Source organism: Talpa europaea (genome assembly GCF_964194135.1).
Source record: "Talpa europaea genome assembly, chromosome: 11".
In the NCBI taxonomy this organism is placed as follows: Eukaryota; Metazoa; Chordata; class Mammalia; order Eulipotyphla; family Talpidae; genus Talpa; species Talpa europaea.
The window spans coordinates 87,504,143-87,523,136 of NC_140078.1; the positions used below are offsets into that span (position 1 = coordinate 87,504,143).

Genomic DNA, 18,994 nt, shown 5'->3' on the forward strand with positions numbered 1-18,994 from the left:
TGACTCAGAAGTTTCCTAAACTGGTAGCCTTCTCTGCATATAGTAAGTTTATAACCAATGACTCAACCAGAGAATGTGCTTGTAATAGGCTGCTGGTTTAATGTTAGAAGATTCAAGATTGGGCTATTTTCAAATATAGAAATGCTACCGAAGGCATATGAATATTAATTTCGTTTCCCATTACCTACAGAAAGAATTCATTCAAATAAAATTTTACAAGACAAAATGCGAATCTATATGCGAATCTATATATAGATGTATACATGTATATACTGAATCTAACTAAAGTTTTATAAGCAATACTAACATAGTTCTGGTTACACGTTCCTAAAGACTTAGTAATTGTTTTAAAGGTAACATGTTATAAAGAGGCTTATGCAAAAGGCAAAAATTAAGAACATGATCTCTGAGGTCTTCGTATTATTTCGAAAAGCTGTTTCTATTCCCATAGAAGAAAACTATGCATTTATCTTAGGGAAAAAAATTATAAAAAAATGCTATCATGTAAAGAATTCACAAAAACTATACTGTATATCCCATAAAAGTCTTACCTATTTAAGGTAAACCACGATTATGGTTTATATTGTATTACAGACATCACCATCACCTTTCCTCTTTAATAATGAGAGGGTTTAACTTTTTTTAATTACTTAACTAGTGCCACAGAAATTCAAGTCCCAGTAGCAACAAGTTAAACAAGATTACAAAATAAGGCATTCTGCTCACGTCATTAAGATAACAGGCTGAGTAAAATAAAGCGGGCTCTTTTCATTTTTGCAATTTCATATAATTCAAAAATTAAAAGACAATCTTTAACAAAAAATCCAATTAATTGTTATTTTCCAGGGAAACAGAAAAACATACATAAAATCCTCAACTTTGGCTATTTATCCTACTGTCATAAAAAGAGGCTGATCTATCTAATAAGCCCATTATTAGAAATATGTATATCTTTGACTATAGACTATTTGCAAGTCTGTGGGTCACACACAAAATGATTTTTCAAACTAGATTAAATCTAATTTAAGAATATCCCTGTAGTGTTATTTAGGGGGAAGAAAAGGAGATTCAGAACACATTTGTGCATCTATTCTCTTTCCCTTTCTCTTCCTCTCTCTCTCTCTCTCTCTCTCTCTCTCACACACACACACACACACCCCAAACAATGAAACAGTTTTCTTAAACATTAATTGGTTCTCCAAAATTCTTTATCATCAAGCTGCAGCATGTGTATAAGGGGCAATAATGTAACCTTTGTCAGCACAAGGTAAGAATCTGAATAAACTTTTAAACAACTAGTACCTTGAACTAAAGATTTTACCAAAGATGAATTCCAAAATACATGTGTTGTGAAATTTGGACTCAACTGCCTGTTGCACTTTTTAATAAGTGTTGCTTAAATAAACAAAAATACAGCGTAAGTTCAATATTCTATTGTCTAAACAACTAAAGCGATGATTATGTCATCAACAGGTAAAATGCACCTAATTTGGGTCTTTTGACACCTCTTGTTTTAAGTTTATTGTATGATAAAGTTCTTCACAGTTTAAAATATTGTGAAGAAATATATTTATGTATAACTATATTCACATACATATTATGTACACATACTATGCATTTGATGTACCCATAAACTTTGAATATATGTGTGCCAGTAGGATACCCCACACATATGCAGGAACCCTGAATAACAGATTGTGTGGACAGTGAAATTTCTCAGTAATGCTTAGAAACAACAAAGACTATTATTGTGGATAATTATAATAACAAAAATTTTACCATATTTACATAGTGCCTATCTCCCAAGAGGTAAATATGCTTTATAGACAACTTTTAGCATCTCTGTGAGGTGGGGGCATTGGGAACACTATCAAGTTTCATTTTCCACAACCAACTAACCTCCCCAGGATCATACACATTAACAGAGACAGAGTATAATACAGACATGGAGGTCTCCTAATTTGAAAAGTCTCCAATTACCAGATCAAATAGTCTTGTGGAATCAAATCTCCATCATATAATAGAATTTCTACCACAAAGGATTAATGTTTCAATCTTCAAATACCTGTGCATTGTATTTATACCACAGGGAGATCAAAATGTTTTTTGGCTTTGGCAGATGAAAAAGTCTGACATTCAGTGTGACTATAATTCAGTGTAACTTCTCCAGTTTAAGTGCGACACAGCTGATTGGTCTGTCAGGGAAATGTGGTCAATATCTAATCATGGCTGAAGAAATCTCAATCCAAACAGCTACTGCATGATAACAGAGATAGCCTACAATCTGTATTGTCTTAAAGGTCTTTTCTATCTCCACATATAGTATACACATATAAATAAGCATTTCAGCACAAAATGTACAGTTAGCATGAGTCAGTTCATGTTTAAATAAACAAAGGCCTTAGGGGTGAACTTTAAAGGCCAAGAGCTCCTCAGAGTGCATGTTGTTTAAAGATCGAAGATCTGGCAACTTTAGAAGAAGTTTTGTAAAAATAGAGGCCTCATTTGGATGATTTTTCATTATTAAGGTCCTTAGTGCACGGATAAGGGTTTCCTGCAAAGCTTCCACAGAATTGACGTTTTCTATTCCAGATCGATCTAATGGAGAGAGATGAAGGAAGAACCTATTAGTAACACTAAATATAAATTTTAAAATTGGCTCATTAATGCCATTAATAAATTCAAACAAGGTTTTATACATTGAAACAAAGGCAAAAAATTGATAATTTTTTAAGTTCTAATGACAAATTTTTATGACTAGCACATTACAAAAATATATATCACATAGTACATTTGATAATCAAAATTCTTTACTGCTTAGCTAATTTTGTTCATAAAAAAACTAGGGGTTCTGGTTTTTAAAATTAGATGCCATCTATTGATTTCAACTGCTAATTGGCAAAACGAAATGAATAATGTAGTTTAGAAATACATTTTCACCTCATCCACCATATATCCACATTCACGTAATACCATGTCTGGCAGGCAGTTTCTAAAATGGCCTCCAGTGAGCCCCTATCCTGATATATACGTCCATGGGAGCCCTCTCCCTTTGAGAGGGCTAGACATACTAAGTCACTAGTAATAAACTATTAGATCACAAAATAAAATAAAACCTGGCTTCCATCTTAGGCACTTACTCATGCAGAAAAGCAGATGTCACACTGTGAGCTACCCTATGGAAAAGCCCCCATGAAAGCTGCTGAGAGTGGTCTCCAGTCAACACTCAGGGAGGAAGTGAGGCTCTCAGTTCAACAACTTGCAACAAACTGAGTAAGCCTAGAAGCAGTTCCTTCCCTAGTGGAATCTTCATGAGACCACAGCCATGCCCACAGCTTAATTGCAACAGCCAAAAATCCGTAAGCCAGAGGCACACATCCACACCATGCCCATATTCCTAACACTCAGAAACTGAGATAATAAATGCATCCATTTTTAAGCCACTAAGTCTTAGGGTAATTTGTTACACTGTAATATATAAATAATACATTATTGGGCCTCTCTGGTGGCGCAGCGGTTGAGCGCTGGGTTGCAAAGCTGCCCGCAGCCTCTGCAGCGCCGGTTCGATCCCCGGCTGCTCCTGGCCACCAGAGGAGGGTCCCGCATGGCGCGCAGACCTCTCCTGCCGCCCGCTGCTCCCCTCTGCAGTGTACCTCGGTCCTTCTGCCTGCTCTGCTCCCCGCTCTGTCTCTGGTGAATTCTCTCACCCTCCCGCACTTCTGACTGTACCCAGTGCTTGTATAAATAAATAAATAAATCTTTTTTTTTAAAAAAATACATTATTGAACTTTATTACCTAGTTATATGAATCTGCATACTCTAATTTTCCATACTATGTTTAATAAGCTCATCATACAAGATGTTAATAAATCAGTGATTTAGTATAAACCAGCAGTAAGGTATCTTAACTAAGCCTATGTCTTTTGCCCATGGACTTTTTACATTAGCAAGAGTTATTTCTCCCCTTTCCAACAGGAGGCAGTAGTGTGCAAGATATATTCACTATCTCCCAGTACAGGGAGTTGTAATTATTAAAAAGACTTCTCTCAAAGCAAGCAAAATTTTCTGGCAATTCACATTCCTTTTTTCATTTATTTACAAGGAGGTTGAGGAGGTAATTAGTAGCTCAGTACTTTGCCGTTTGCAAAGTAAGCATTTAGAACAAGATCTAAAATATAATAGTGGGGGAGAGTAATTAAGTTGAAATGTAGAAAAAAAAATGATGAAAACAGGTTTACAGTAGACTAAGGTGGAGAGCTACAGGTGCCTTGGTGGAGAGCTGTGGTTACACAAGTCTGCAGAGGTAGTTTCCTGTATCTATGAATTGTACACAGTATTATAAACTAATGTTACCTTAATAATTTTTAAAAACTGTAATAGAAAATTTCATAAAAAGGAAGATAGGCTTAGCTTCTATTTAATAAAATCTGGACTATTCTTTTGGGAAAAGAAACTGATGGTGGAGCAGTTCATAAATTTTTCAGATAAACTGTTAGGAAAAAAGACCTCTTAAATGTGACTTTGGCTATACAATCCTAAAACTCATCTTTGCAAAAACACTTAAAGTTTCAATAATGCTTTCAAAAGCCTCTCTGGCCTCTGATACTCAAGTAATTATTTTTTTAACATCCTTACAACTCACTGATTCATTATTGAATGTAAGTGGTTACTATGACAGGTGCTAGGGATTTAGCAGTGAGCAAAACAAACCAAAATCACTTCCTTTAGGGAGTTCATGTTTCACAAAATAATTGGTTTGCACTGTATGATCAGTAATTTACAACACCAACAACTGGGAAAGAATGACAGGGATTTCCACAAAAAAATTAAAGAAAGAGGCAAACAGTAAGTGGAGAAGGCTATTTGAGATAAAACTAGTATTGTTAGTAATTGGTCCTTTCTTGAATAGTTCATGCTTGGAAGACCTATGCTTCTCTACACAACCCAGAATTTGGGAGAAATGAATATCTATACCAAAAAGCGTAAATCGTATTAAAACTTCAATTTCTAAAACCATGGTCTTCTTGATTTCAAGGTCAAGAACCTAACTACAAATCTAGCCGTACTGTAAATAACCATGCTCTAGAAATTGGAATAAAAACTGCACAGACTGAAGTAAATGGTACACTAAATGGTACTACCAAATCTTCTACACGTACTCATTTCCTACAGGATGAAAGTTAAATACTTCAATAAAACCCTATGAGGAACACTGAAACCCATATCTATTTTTTTAAGCATACAAGAGCTACGGTACAGTTCAGAGATACCAGGGGTGAGAGGATTCACCAGAGACAGAGTGGGGAACAGAACAGGCAGATCTACTGAAATACACTGCTGAGGGGAGCAGCGGGCGAGACAGGAGGTTTGCTGTGCCATGTGGATTAGCTTCCTGGCCGGGTATTAACAAGTGCAACAAGTGCTGCAGTGGCTGCTGATAGCTTCATTGTGCTGAGACTTAACCACTTGCACCACCAGCGAGGCCCCCCAGAATATAAATGTTTTAATCCTCAACAATGTAAAAGAACCAATATAGCAAAAGAGCATAATATGGAGGAAACAGGAAACTGTCTCCTTGTAAAATAAGATGCTCTCTAAACTGAGAGATTTTGTAAAAATTAAGGATCAAAGAATGGAAGCATATTAAAATTATAATTAAAACCAATAAAGTAACCAAAAAGTAAAACAAAAATTGAGAAGAAAAAGAGGGTGCTTTAATTTATCAGTTATCTTTATAATAAAAAGACAGAAGAATAGTATTTAGAGGTGGATGGGCAATCATCAGGACAATCAATCATCAAATCATCAAAAAGAAAGATGATTAGAAATCTACTTTGCTAAAGAATAATAATGGGAGTAGAGACTATTTCATTTTCTAAATATCTACAGTTTTTGTATTTAATTTCCTGCTTAGATGTTGCTTTCTAAGTTATGAAGAGTTACAATTGACATGAACACTGTCCTACATTTAAGTGAAAACAACATTTGTTTTAAATGCATGGAAATGTACATAACTGTTGTTTATGTATCTTCACATATAAACAATAAAAGGGAGAGTGCATTTTATTATTCTTAATCGATCTTTTCTGTTTAGTACTTCAAACTTTCTTTATATACCACCTATCAATAAGCAGGCAAAAAGATAAATGGGTGAACAGGTGAATGAATAGATGGATAGATAATAGTGGTTTGGGGTTTATACTATCATCTTTAATTTCTAATTTAAGAAACAGGAGCCTCCCTGGTGGTGCAGGAGTTAAAGTCTCAGCGCTATCAAGCTATCGCTAGCCACTATGGAGAGTTCGATCCCAAGCCAGGGAGCTAACCCACATGGCACAGGAGACCAATCCTGTCTCACCTGATGCTCCCCTCAGCAGTGTATTTCAGTAGATCCACCTGTCTGCTCCTCACTCTGTCTCTGTTCAATCTTCTCACCCATCCCACCACATCTCTGGCCTACACCCCAGTTCTTGTATGCATAACTAAATAAATCTTTAAAAGAAAAAAAAGCATTGTTCTTACAATCAAAATGAGATTAAAACAAAATAAAAATCAAGTTCTTGGTAGAAAATATAAATGAGGGGTCTCCCTGGTTGCGCAAAGGGTTAAGCACCGCACTATGAAGCAATCCGCAGCCTCTACAGCACGAGTTTGATCCCCGGCCGGCCAGGGAGGAACACACATGGCACAGCAGACCTCTCCTGACTCGCCCGCTGCTCCCCTCAGCAGTATACTTCGGTCAATCTGTCTGTTCTGTTCCCCACTCTGTCTCTGGTGAATCCTCTCACCCCCATATCTCTGGCCTGTACCCCAGCTCTTGTATGCATAAATAAATAAACCTTATAAAAAAAAATAAATGAAGTAAATACAGTATTATTCTCCTGGCCTAGATTTCCCTTCCACCCCTTGGCCTTCACTTCTTCCCCTAAGCTATCTCTGGGGCACACTCCACCATTTCTACCTCCTCTGCCACAACCCATTTGAGCAGAGTTCATCCCACTGACTCATACACCTAACATTATTTCAACAGCCTCTACCTGATGCTTTGGCTCTCATGACTCACCTGTCTAATCCATCCAGGATAAAAATGTAGGACTACTATTAAAGCCTGGCTTTATTCATGCGTTATCATTCCACTGACATTTTGTTGCCACATATTTCAGCTAAAACTTCTCTGCTCAGGTCTCCTAGTTATCACTTATAACCTGGAGATTCTCTAACTCACAAGTATTTTGTTCTTCCCTTTGAGGTACAATTCAGGCTTTAACAACCTGCTCCTTCCCTGCCCTATCTCAAGTTCTCTCATGACATTCCATCTCTTCTTTTTCTGGGAAAAACCTAATTAATTCATCCCTCAAATTCCAGCTCCACTTCTATTTTTCCCACAGTCTTCTCAAATGATTTTGTCTTCCTTCTGGTAATTCAGTCAGAACTACACAGTTTACTACCATAAAGCCTGTTCTGTTAGCTTTGTCTCTCCAAACAGAAATGTAAATACTTTGAGAGTACGTTTACGTCTTAATGTTTGTTATGTCTTCCTGAGCATCCAGCACTTAAGACAGAGTCATGACGTAAAGAAATTAATAAGTAATTACCTTTGGTTTTACAGTAAAAGATTAATCTGCTATCAACTCCATTACTAATTATTTATCAAGAGACCATGGTAACTGAAGTGCAAGAGGCATTCAAGGTTACTATGAAAACAGGTACCCTTTATGGATACATTACTATATCGTACTACTCCCATATCACAAATACATTTTTATCTACCCAGGTAGAAATCAGAAGAAGTAGTCAAAGAATGTTTTCAAATGGCATAAGCTTTTAAAATACTTCCACTGTATAGGTCCTTTAAGGTATACAAAGAAATTGTTCTCCATGAGTTATTAATAACTCAAGACACCTAGCACAATGTCTTTTTACACAATAGGAAGCAAATGGGAAACTCAAAGAAAATCATATCAAAATATTGTAAAATTCTCAAATGTTTTAAAATAAAATTAGTAATACCTAAAAATGACTGACATGTGCCACAACAAAGTCATTATGTGTCCATTTATAATTTGCTATTGGGAGTAATCACTGCCTTAATAGCTTTTCTCTGAATGGAAATACTTTGGTCAGAATAACTGCAATATAAATAAATTCAAGCAGGCAGGTAAATTGGGAAGTATCAATGATTCATAAAATATTAAATCTACGGACTAAAAAATCTTGGTCACTCATTCCAACAGTGACCGAGCATTTAGTCTGTGCTAATCCCCATGGCTAGGCTTATGTGGCAATACCTCTTTCTTTCAAAGGATGAGGAAGCCAAGACTCAAAAGGATAAAATTACTTTCCCAAGTCACATTCAAAATTCAGTGGGAAAGTTGGGTGAAAGCCTACAATTTATAATTCAGTAATTTTTTTAACATACTGATATGTCTAGGTAATTTTAACATTTTCAAGTAACCCACATAGTATTTTAATTGAAACTTAGATTCATATTACAACCACCTATGTGGAGATAAACAATGTCCCAAGAAGTAAATCCGTGAAATTAAAATTTAGATTCATAAAGATTATGAAAAGCTAAAGACTCAGACAAGCAAATGTGAGGCCCATCGAAATACTGTTTTATTACTATATAGTACTTTCACTGTCATGATAAAAAAAAAAATTAGATTCATACAGACGAGCACCTTCTTTAAGATGTCTATAAATGCTTGCTGGAACCTAGTTAACTGCTACCTTCTCCCTAACTGGTTGCTATACGTTAGGGGTAGCACAATTTTGAGTCAGCTTGCTTACCTGCAGATACCAGGACAACTGCTGTAAACAAACTCATCTCTTCATCACTAAGTTGGAGGGCGTTTAGCTTCTCACTAAATTCAAACATAGAGTTTAGCAGATCCCCAGCTCCCATTGAGTGTAAATCATCCACACTATACTTCTTTCCACTTAAAAAGGTGACAGTACGCTCTTTTGCATCAAATAATGATGCAAACCGTACCATTAAAACCTGGAAAAAGAAAAAGATTTAAATGTATTTGTGGAAGTTGAAATGTAATGTTAAGAAATAACTCATTATTCAAATCAGTTAAGAAAGATCCGACATATGAAAGAAAACCGTAGAAGAAGAATTAAGTTTATGTTTACCTAGAACCATCTCCTTCAATCAAATTATCTATCAATATAATAAAAAATTCCAAGAACATCAAAAAACTTCCAGTGACCAGTGGCAAAATATGTGAATCATGTGATACTCTGAAACTCTATTAATAAAGATTCTGAAATGCAAATATGAAATTAAAGCAGGCATTAATGCCAAGAAATTTGAAACAGTCTTGGCCAAAGTTAAAGAAACATGAAAGAAATTCTTTAAGTTAAAAATATATCACATGGTCTCTAAATATTGAGTAGAAAAAGCAGTAATTCAATGTAGCAACACTGACAACCTTCAAAATGCCCAAATGTAGCCAAGACAAATGCCAAGAGATGAGCTCTAATTAGATTATTTCAAGAAACCGTAACTCAAAAAGACAATACACAAAGAAAACTATTAGAGTAAAAGTGTTCTACACATCGTTATAATTGAAAATCCAAAGCAAAACCAGTCCACAAAGCAAAACCAGTTCCTGATATAAAGCAATGACATCTAGGTCACATATTTCTCTCATAACCAGAGGAACACTGAACAAATACCTTCCCTTTGTAATGCTTCCAAGCAAAGACATGTTTTATCTAAGACAATCCAAAAAGAGAGCTGGTCTTCTATGAAGATGGTGCTGAATCTAGAATACAGCAATCCCAAGACAGAAAGAACAAAAGCCCTGGAGTCTGGGATTTATCTTCCGGTCCCAAATGTGCTATGAATTTACTGATAATCAAAGAGAAGACTCTTCACCTCTCTGGGCCATAGTTACCGACCTAACCTCAAAAATGGGTGAAATGCACTTGATCACTGACATCCTCTCTGGCTTCAAATATGAAGTCTGAGGTTTTCCTTTAAACTGAAAGTCCTAACCTAGAGGAGCTACTTTTGAATTACACATAGCTATTTTATTTATGAAAATGGCTCCTCCTCTGTGCACTGAAATGTGTGAAAACAAGAGTGAGGGGGAAAAAATGACACAGGGAAAAAGAGAGTAAATATTAGAGGATGTAATACTGAGCTGGCCACCACTTGACATCAAGAGCAACTGAGAACTCAACCTTGTGGAACCATCCAGGGAGAAGTGAAAATCTATCAAACCCCAGCAGCACCAGGAAAGCCCTATGTAGGTGAGAGGCACCTAACCAAGCACAGGGAGAGACAGTGTCAGATTGTGTCCTACTGAAGTCAATGTAGGCACTGCCTGAAGCCTAGGCAGAACGCACTTCAGCAAGAGCAGATGGAGTAGGATGCGTAACCTAGGATCCTGCAGTGAGGCTGAGGTTGAGATGGTCTGTAGTGGCATATAAGGGATATATGACACATTCCTCAAAATAGTCTACCTCAAAAAGACAAAAAAACACATTCTATTCACACTCTTTATTCTGTATTAAACATAGTAAATGTCAAGCCAGGCTCTCCATAAGTGTCAAACACTCTGTAGAACCTAACAAGTCCACACTTGACAACACTAGAACTTGAAGTTCATATGCTGGGAACACAGAGCATTTATAGTTCAAATTCTAAGTAACTTGGTTTACCTGGTCTCTGCCCAAGATCCTGATATAGTCATTTTTTTATTGGTAGTTTCATCCTCCGAACTACAAATACTTAGAAAAGAATGAAAATAAACTAATATTTGTCCTGCATCAATAGTCAGAATAAATAAATTAAATAAATAAAACTACCTCAAAAGTCCCAGCCTTTAAAAGGTTGACCTGGTCATGCTGAGAGAGATCTCTGAACCCAGGAATACGCTTTGCAAATTCCACCACTTCTTTCACAGCCGGGGTGAAACTCATTGAAAATTCTTCCCAGATTTCATGTCCTGACTTATGAGGATCCACATATGGAGACTTACTCATTGGACAGACCTAGTATTAACAAAACAGGAAAAGGCTTAAATTGTGATTGGTGGTAAAGTACATCGAAAGTGGCATCTCAATCACTGGAAGCCCCAAAATGAAAATAACCTACAGATACAATTAAATCTACTAATATTAATACTTTCTCCATGTGCTACTGGCCTTGTGATAGAAAGCCTCAAGGCAACCTAATTTAAATAGCAATTAACTTACTATCATTAAGAGGTAGCCTAAACAAAAATGAGATTTATAATAAGCTACTTCAAAAACCTATCCAGGTTTAAGAGCTTATTTTGTAACACTGCTGCCACCTTATGCTGGTTTTATGGTTTTCATACAAATTCATATATATTTACTTGACTCTTAACCCTGTTTGTTATGGCAGATATTATACTCACCATTTCTTAGATGTGGAAACAAGAACTCTAAGAGATTGAGTTAATTATCCAAGTATAGCTAGAAGTCACAGGGCTAGAACCCAAGCCCACATTTAATTAGTATTCCAAAACTTACTTTTTTCAAAGTATATATAATTTCTAAAAGGGAAAGATAGTGAGATGGCTCGTTTTTTAAAAAAAGGTCGCCATTTACTTCATAAACAATGGTGTGACCACTGACCTCCATTTATTCTACTAGGAAACAATTACTGGAGAATCAAGTTACAACTTCTAAATGAGGACCGGGGAGAAAAAAATAGGAAAGTTTAAGAACCCTACAATGATGATGATATATGGACTGTATATTAGTAAAATCAGTTTTTAAATTTTCACTAAATCCACAGAAGGTCCAGGAAAGTGATGATTCTATAACCATGGAGCACATCACAAAATCAGAACCTAAATGCTCACATATTCTTCTCTCATTAAGACACTGACTAAACCTAAAATATAAGGTTACCTCTCATATCCATGGACTCAAATATTTTAAAGTGAGAAAAAAAAAAAAACCTAACATGAGGACTGAGGTAGAGTCAACTATTTTAAATGAAAAGACAATATTTTAATTACCTGACTATAGAAAATATCAAGCACTATCAAAGGACCTTATGGTTTAAACTGGATATGATACAATACTGCTGTTTTTGATGAAACTTGGGCTGAATATAAACACTGCACTTTCATGTAGATTGTTGCATTTGATGGGGGAAAAAAAAACACTTGAACAATATTAACTCATCTCACAGAATAAAGTCTGAAGATATCCTTAGAAATTAGACTATTGAAATCATAAAAATCTTAAATCATAAAGCATTCATGTTCCGTAAGCAAAGAACTTTGTGCATCACATCATTAAAGCAAATTTCTTCCATAGAAATCAAAGAGTAACTGTTTCAAGTTAATAAAAGATCAGACCTTTGAGAAAATCCCAAAGCTACTATGGCTATGAATTACCAGAATCCTTAAAATTTAAAGGGATTTCTAAATATAAAGGACCAAATCTGCATGATTCATATTTTACCAAAAAATCCTAATATTAATCATTGTATCATGCTAGGTATACATGCTTATATCTAGCTTTGTGTGAAATTAGGTCATTCAACAAATGCTGTTGACTAAGTCTTTGATCTAAAATACTACACAAAATTGATCTCGTGAATCTCTTTGGTTTTTTGACCAAATGTTAATACATAGCCCCATATTAGTATATCCCCCAAATAGAAGACTATTTTCAAAGCTTTCCTTGATACAAGTAAGCAAAAAAAAAAAAAAAAAATTTTATTTCACTATACCAGATGCATTCTCCCTCCAGTGTTGCACAGGTAACTATTCTTGTTCTCATTCTGAGAAAATCCGTCTATGGAAACTCTATCACATACTCTTTGAGTATAAGCATTTGAGAAGTTCATACAATGTCCATTTGCAATACAAATGGCATGCCCATTTGGGTAATGCATTATGTTTCTCCCTTTGTACTGTCCATTGAGATGCTGCTGGCTCTCACTACAGGGAAAATGGCTGCTAAGCCCACTGCCACAATGGTCATGATTCAAATTATATTGCTCCATGTTCTTGGGAATCCTTTCCCTCTGGGACTGCATGGTCTCTGCTGAGTTTTCTCGCTGCTCTTGATTATACATAAAGGTATCCTTGTGTGCTCTGGTGACCATGCCAATCACTTCTTCCTTTGCAAAATCAGAAGACGGAGGAGAACTTTTGATGTTTTCTTGTTCCAGTTGGGGCTTGGGTCTCAGCTGTTCCTGGGCTGGTAAGGCTGTCTGTTCATGATGTTCTATTAATGTGTCATTCTGCAAATGACCACTGAACTGGCTGTTCATCATGGTCTTCATTGCACTTTGCATTTCAATGAGCATCCTCTGTTTTTCACGCTTAGGAATACGACCAAACCGAACAGCTATTGAAGAAACAGATATTTAATATCTAGTATTCTAAATAAGACCTGTTTATACAAAAGAATAACACAAAATTATAGCTATAGCCTCTATCACATAAGTAAAAAATGTCTATTCATGTTAGACCCAGATTGTTCTAATAATATTCTAAACCTTCTGGTTGTTTCTGATGTACCATAGCAAGTAGAAGTGGGAAGAGAATTTTCTATTTTTCTCCCAAAACAAAGCTAAGAAGATCTACCTCTTGGCGATTTTATAAGCAAAATCTAAAAACGAAATCTGAATTAACTAATGAAAATCACAGTTTGAAGTGAACCAGCACCTCATTAAATGGCTGAAGGCTCAGTTCTTAAGAAGGCATGTGGGATTCAGCTACCCACATCCATTAACGTTAATGGAACCTAGAAGATAGAATCACTCCCTGAATACATGACCTTTGTCAATTTATTTTCTTAACCTTATTCACAAGACACAACTATTAAATGATCTGCCCTTTCCTCATCTGGTTTCTTAAAAAGTAAAGTCTTAAAGGAAAGAAATAATACACCTATAGAAAAACAGTTATTGCAAAATAAGCTTGCAGGATTTTAATTAAATTCAACAAAATAAAGATGAAATCATTAATCCTCCATTCTTTTAGCCGCTAGTCTTAGAATGTGTCCTACCCCTAAGGGAAAGAAAAGTTTTTTTCTAGTCTAATACTTCTACAGAGATAATAAAAATTCAATATATCCACCCAGCAAGAAAGTCTTACTTATCTAATTATATACTCTAACATTATCACTGTCACAGACTAACAAGTTTATCATGTCTCACACTCAACTTCTACTCTCTCCTTTACTACCATGGCCATTTTTATTCTTTTGGGGCAATCACAATATCTATCAACTATGGATTAGTATTTCTAGTCCTAAAGAACACATTTAAGAATGTTAAAACTTCAAAATATCACTGCTGAAATCCATTATTCAAGAAACTCCTTTTGCAATACTGTATTTCTGAACCCATAAGATATCAGAGTAACCTAAGGGACTACTTAAATGATCCTTCCCTAGATAAATATGGGGTTCTGTTCTTAACAATTCTTTTTTTTTTTTTTGTGGGACCCTCGCTGGTGGCCGGGGATCAAACTCTCAACCCAGCGCTCAACCGCTGCGCCACCAAGGGAGGCCCTCTTAGCAATTCTTAATCAACCCTAATAAACTAACTCTCTAAAAACTAATACCACTCATTTATGTTACTTAGAAAACAATGAGTCTATCTAAGATGTCCATAAGCATAAGAGTCAAATCTTGCGATGATTTCACCCACAGATAATACTAGTTGTCCCACAAATTTCTACAGCTTTTATTTTCCAAGGAGACAGATCATGCCAGAATAGAGCAATCACTTCCACTCTAGACCCTAATGATTCTTTCAATTTTTCATCTCTTTTGATATATTCAGAAACTGTGTCCTGAAAGCACACTGTCATCTCATGAGTGAGAAATAAGTCACATAAAGAAAAATGGGTTCCTCTGTAATGCTAAGACATCAAGAGGAAAAAACAATATTCCTATATTTTTTTTTAAAAAAATTTTTTTTCAGGGGGGCAAAGTATTTGAATTGTATAGGGGGAAAAATGGATCTTTCTACAAGAAGTAAAAATAAGTGAGCCAAGAGCTGTTTCTGCAGTAATGATGCTAAAATTGAACTTTAATGAATTTGGCATCCTGAAAGGCATCAAAATGTGTTTTCTAAAATCTGCATCACTCTAAGTACAAGAGGGCTTTTGGTAACTGGCTTATAGCTCTGGTTTATGCTGAAGAATAAAAATCAAGCTTCACACGCTTTAATAAGAGTACTCCTTAAACAGGGAACATACCATCTCTTGACATTCCAACAGACAGACACTTTTTGAAGCGACACTGCTGACATCTGTTCCTATTCATTCTCATTATAGAACAATTTTCATTCTTCAGGCACTTCTTATATTGTATGTTTTGCTGAATGCTTCTCCGAAAAAAACCCTAAGTACAAAAAGAAGATGCATCCATCCATTTGAAAACATCCAGATGAACTGCTTAGAGCACTCCCCCCCGTATCTAACTAGCCAGTGTAATACCAGCTACCTGCAAAATAATTTTGGCTTAAAACAGAGAGAAACAGAATACTGACACAGTTTAACTGGATTCTTACCAGTATTAATAAACACGTAGGCCTACTAGACAAATAAAACTCTTCTTCCTTTTGTCTTTGCCAAAGCATGCTTTACCCTGGTGCTCACCCCGACCTAGAGCCGCATTTTCTGGGTCATAATTTTAATCACAAATTCCAAATCTTTTAAGATATGAATGACTAATTCTTAAAGACTTCACAAAGAAATTATCCCATAGCTATAATTCCCTCTTGAGAACTAAGGATTACATTAGAAGAGCTTGGTCCTTTTGTGGATCACTGCCTGCTGACACCAGCAAGGCCTACATGTTCCTGGCTACCTGTCAACAACAGGTAGTGCCCACCTGTGTAAATGTGAGAAGTGTCACATCCACAGACCAACTAATGACCTAAGGAAAGAAAATTCACAGCTAAATGGCTGTAAAGACTGCCTTTACTACAAACAACTTAAGTACATGCTCTGTGATCTGCCTTCAAAGATCTCCTGCTTAATGACTCCAGGGAGAAAAGAAAACTCAAGAACACAAATAGCAAAATTATTTTAAACTGTATTTTTCTTCAATATCATATAATTAACCATACATTTCATGAATCTATATCAATAACCATGGGATACAGTATTTTGTATTTTATTATTCTACATGTAACTAGGGTACTACTACAAGATCTGAGCCAGGGTATACAGGGTATAAAACAACTATGTGTATTTATGGAATACACAATTTGGTTCATTTGCTCGTGCTTTTGTTTCTCTAGCTATAAAACAAAAATAATGTCCCAAAATTACTTCACATTTTTGTAACATGACTTTTGAAACAGTGGGAAAGTGCTACATTTGTATAAAATACTAATTTTGTGACGTGACCCAACCATTAAGATCTACCAAATTCACAATTCATTCAGAGTCACCCTAGAATATTTTTTCTTAGATCATGTATATTCATTATCTTGCTCACCCACCATATCCTGCCAAACTGGATTCCTGCTTCTGGCATTCAGTCAAAGAACAGTAAGAGTACATGTCTTGGCTATGTTAATTTTTGAAACTCAGGAGAAAGGACTGTGCCAGATTAGGGAGAAAAAGATTCTCTGGATGTAAGTAGGAGGCATAGACTATCGCCTCTGGAGTATCTGACCAACACTCTAATATTCAACTAAACTTATAAATAGACTGAACTTTGCCAAGTGCTCAATTTACACTCAAGATTCTTCTACTCAACATAACTTCTGAAGATACAACACCTTTTAAGCATCTAGAAATTATTCCCACCTCCGAGTACCTGACATGTCAGAATGTCCAAGTATTGGATGAGGACTATTCAAAGTTGGGTTTAAACTAAGTTCCAATCAGGCAGTAATGCCTTGTCCATTTTGCAACCTGCTGTTTTCCCACCACCTAGAACAGTGCCTGCACATTCATGACAAATATTTGTGCATTTAGTTTCATACCATAATTATGTTTGAATAAAACAGTAAATTCTGATCAAATATTTTTAATAAGAAATTTCACTAAATTAAAAATACATTTCTCAGAACAAGTTATGTATACAGACTTTAAGAAATGCTTAAAACTCTAAAAGAAAACAGCTGACTTCTCTTCTCCCAGGTTATCTTCAATCCCAGGACCAGTAACTTAAAGAAACAAAAGGAAGCTTTACCTTACAGCCTTCACAAGCATGAACTCCATAGTGGAATCCTGATGCCACATCCCCACAGACTTTACACAGTAGAACCATGCCACTAAATTCTAAGGCACAAACAAGACATAAAAGTGAAAATCTAGAAGAAAAGCTTCAGATATTTGTTTTCTTTCCAATTGAGTAGTTTATTTTGTTCAACAAGTAAATAATTTTAAAAGGCACAATATACTTTTATAATATAAAAGAAAAATCTATATCAATGTTAACAATTCAAAAGAAATCATAATTTTCTTTTAAATATAGTTTAGTTTATGGGACTACTAAACTATCTCAGAGAGCTGGATTTTTTTCCTTTCCTGATGACTTTAAACATACACTGAAATTTTGTAAACCTAGAGTTACTTTACATCAGTTATTCAAATATAACTAAGAAAATAATTCTTTGGATAAAAATTAAGAAGTCAAACAGACAAGTCAAACAATAAAAGGTGCAAACAAATGATCAGTTCAATTCAGACTTCATAGGTCCCAGCCCCTATACCTTCATATTCTCTAAGGGATACCAATCCCATTACTCATTTACAGCTTAGTTTCCTAATCCCAAATGTTCCTAGCTGCAAGTTCATGAAAGTAAACCCCTTTCCACACCAAGTAAGCACAAGTTGGGGACTAAGGGCACAGACCCACTGCAATAGTGTAATACATGTAATAGAAGCAACCCTGTATAAAGAGGGCCAGCCCAAATCCATGGATTCAAACAATGACATCCAAGTTTGGCTGAAACTGCAAACGAGGAAATCCCTTCTGCATAAGTAGACCTGCACAGTTCAAGCCCTTATTGTTCAAGGGTCAGCCACATTGCTGTAGAAACCAAATTCAATATGAGGAATCCAAAAGGAAGATAACTGAGAACATGGTAAAGGGGGTACTCTCTGGAGGAAACAAGGTCAGGCACAATACACAACCACATTATCTTGTTTTGAATCAGCTATGACAGCTTTTTAACTTGTAACTTTTAAAGTCATCACTGAGCTCTATCCTAACTACTGAATTATCATTACTCAAAAGGAATGAAAATTATATCTAAAAATATAGTACTCCCCCACATGAAAAATGGGTAAAATAAGCACACCCTGAAATTACTAGCAACAGTATTTAGAAAACTAAAGCAGCTTACTTGTCACTCCACTATGACTCTTGGTCATCCCAGGTGCACTCGATTTGCTTGTTTTCATAGAACAATCTATTCGATCATTCTTCAAGATGCCTTCAATGTTAGAGACATCACCATTTTTGGGATTACCGTTGTTATCAGAATTAGAGCTATTTGGAGAAGATGGAACTGAAGAGGAGGAGGAGGACTGGAAACTGTTCTCAGAACCCTCACTGTGACAAGAGGCAGGACTAGAGGCTGAGCTGGAAGAACTGATATAAGCAATCACACCTCCTAGAAAAGAGGGGGGAAATCAGATAGTTAGGTACACAATAGTATGTATTTTCCATTTTTTGCAAATCTAAACAGTCAAGGCACTAACTTACAAATGGCAAATAATTAAATTCTGCTTACCCCAAAAGTAAAAAAGTAACATTTCTTAATATTCTCCCTGCTTCCACAAAGTTCAAATGCCATATACTTTCCACTGATTTAAAATGAAGGTCCTTACTGGTTTCAATATCTGGGCACATGCAAATCCATGAAGTTTTTGATTTTCTAATTGTCTCCTGGAAGGACTGAAAAAGCTTCCTGCAGCAACTACATAGCTTAAACAAAATATTGTTTTGTGCAGAAATCGGGCTCTGATTCTCTCGTTGCGTCCTTAATTATACCTTAATAGGACAAAATTCT

General features: G+C 35.7%; 1 protein-coding gene across 4 annotated transcripts; it reads right to left on the minus strand.

Moving 5' to 3' along the window:
* Nucleotides 1–2,401: 2,401 nt before the first annotated feature.
* On the minus strand, nucleotides 2,402–18,398 carry NR1D2 (nuclear receptor subfamily 1 group D member 2; the record flags this gene model as incomplete). Of its 4 annotated transcripts, none has more annotated exons than XM_084247011.1 (7): nucleotides 18,326–18,398; nucleotides 17,167–17,255; nucleotides 15,216–15,360; nucleotides 12,800–13,353; nucleotides 10,825–11,010; nucleotides 8,794–9,004; nucleotides 2,402–2,598 (listed from the first exon to the last, which is right to left on the minus strand). In XM_084247011.1, exons 1-7 carry the CDS (start codon nucleotides 18,381–18,383, stop codon nucleotides 2,402–2,404), a joined length of 1,440 nt encoding a protein of 479 aa, XP_084103137.1. In that variant the 5' UTR covers nucleotides 18,384–18,398. The 4 variants fall into 4 exon arrangements, with proteins under 4 accessions (XP_084103137.1, XP_084103138.1, XP_084103136.1 ...); XM_084247012.1 differs by having other exon boundaries at nucleotides 8,929–9,004; nucleotides 12,731–13,353; XM_084247010.1 differs by having other exon boundaries at nucleotides 12,731–13,353.
* Between the last annotated feature and the right edge of the window lie 596 nt (nucleotides 18,399–18,994).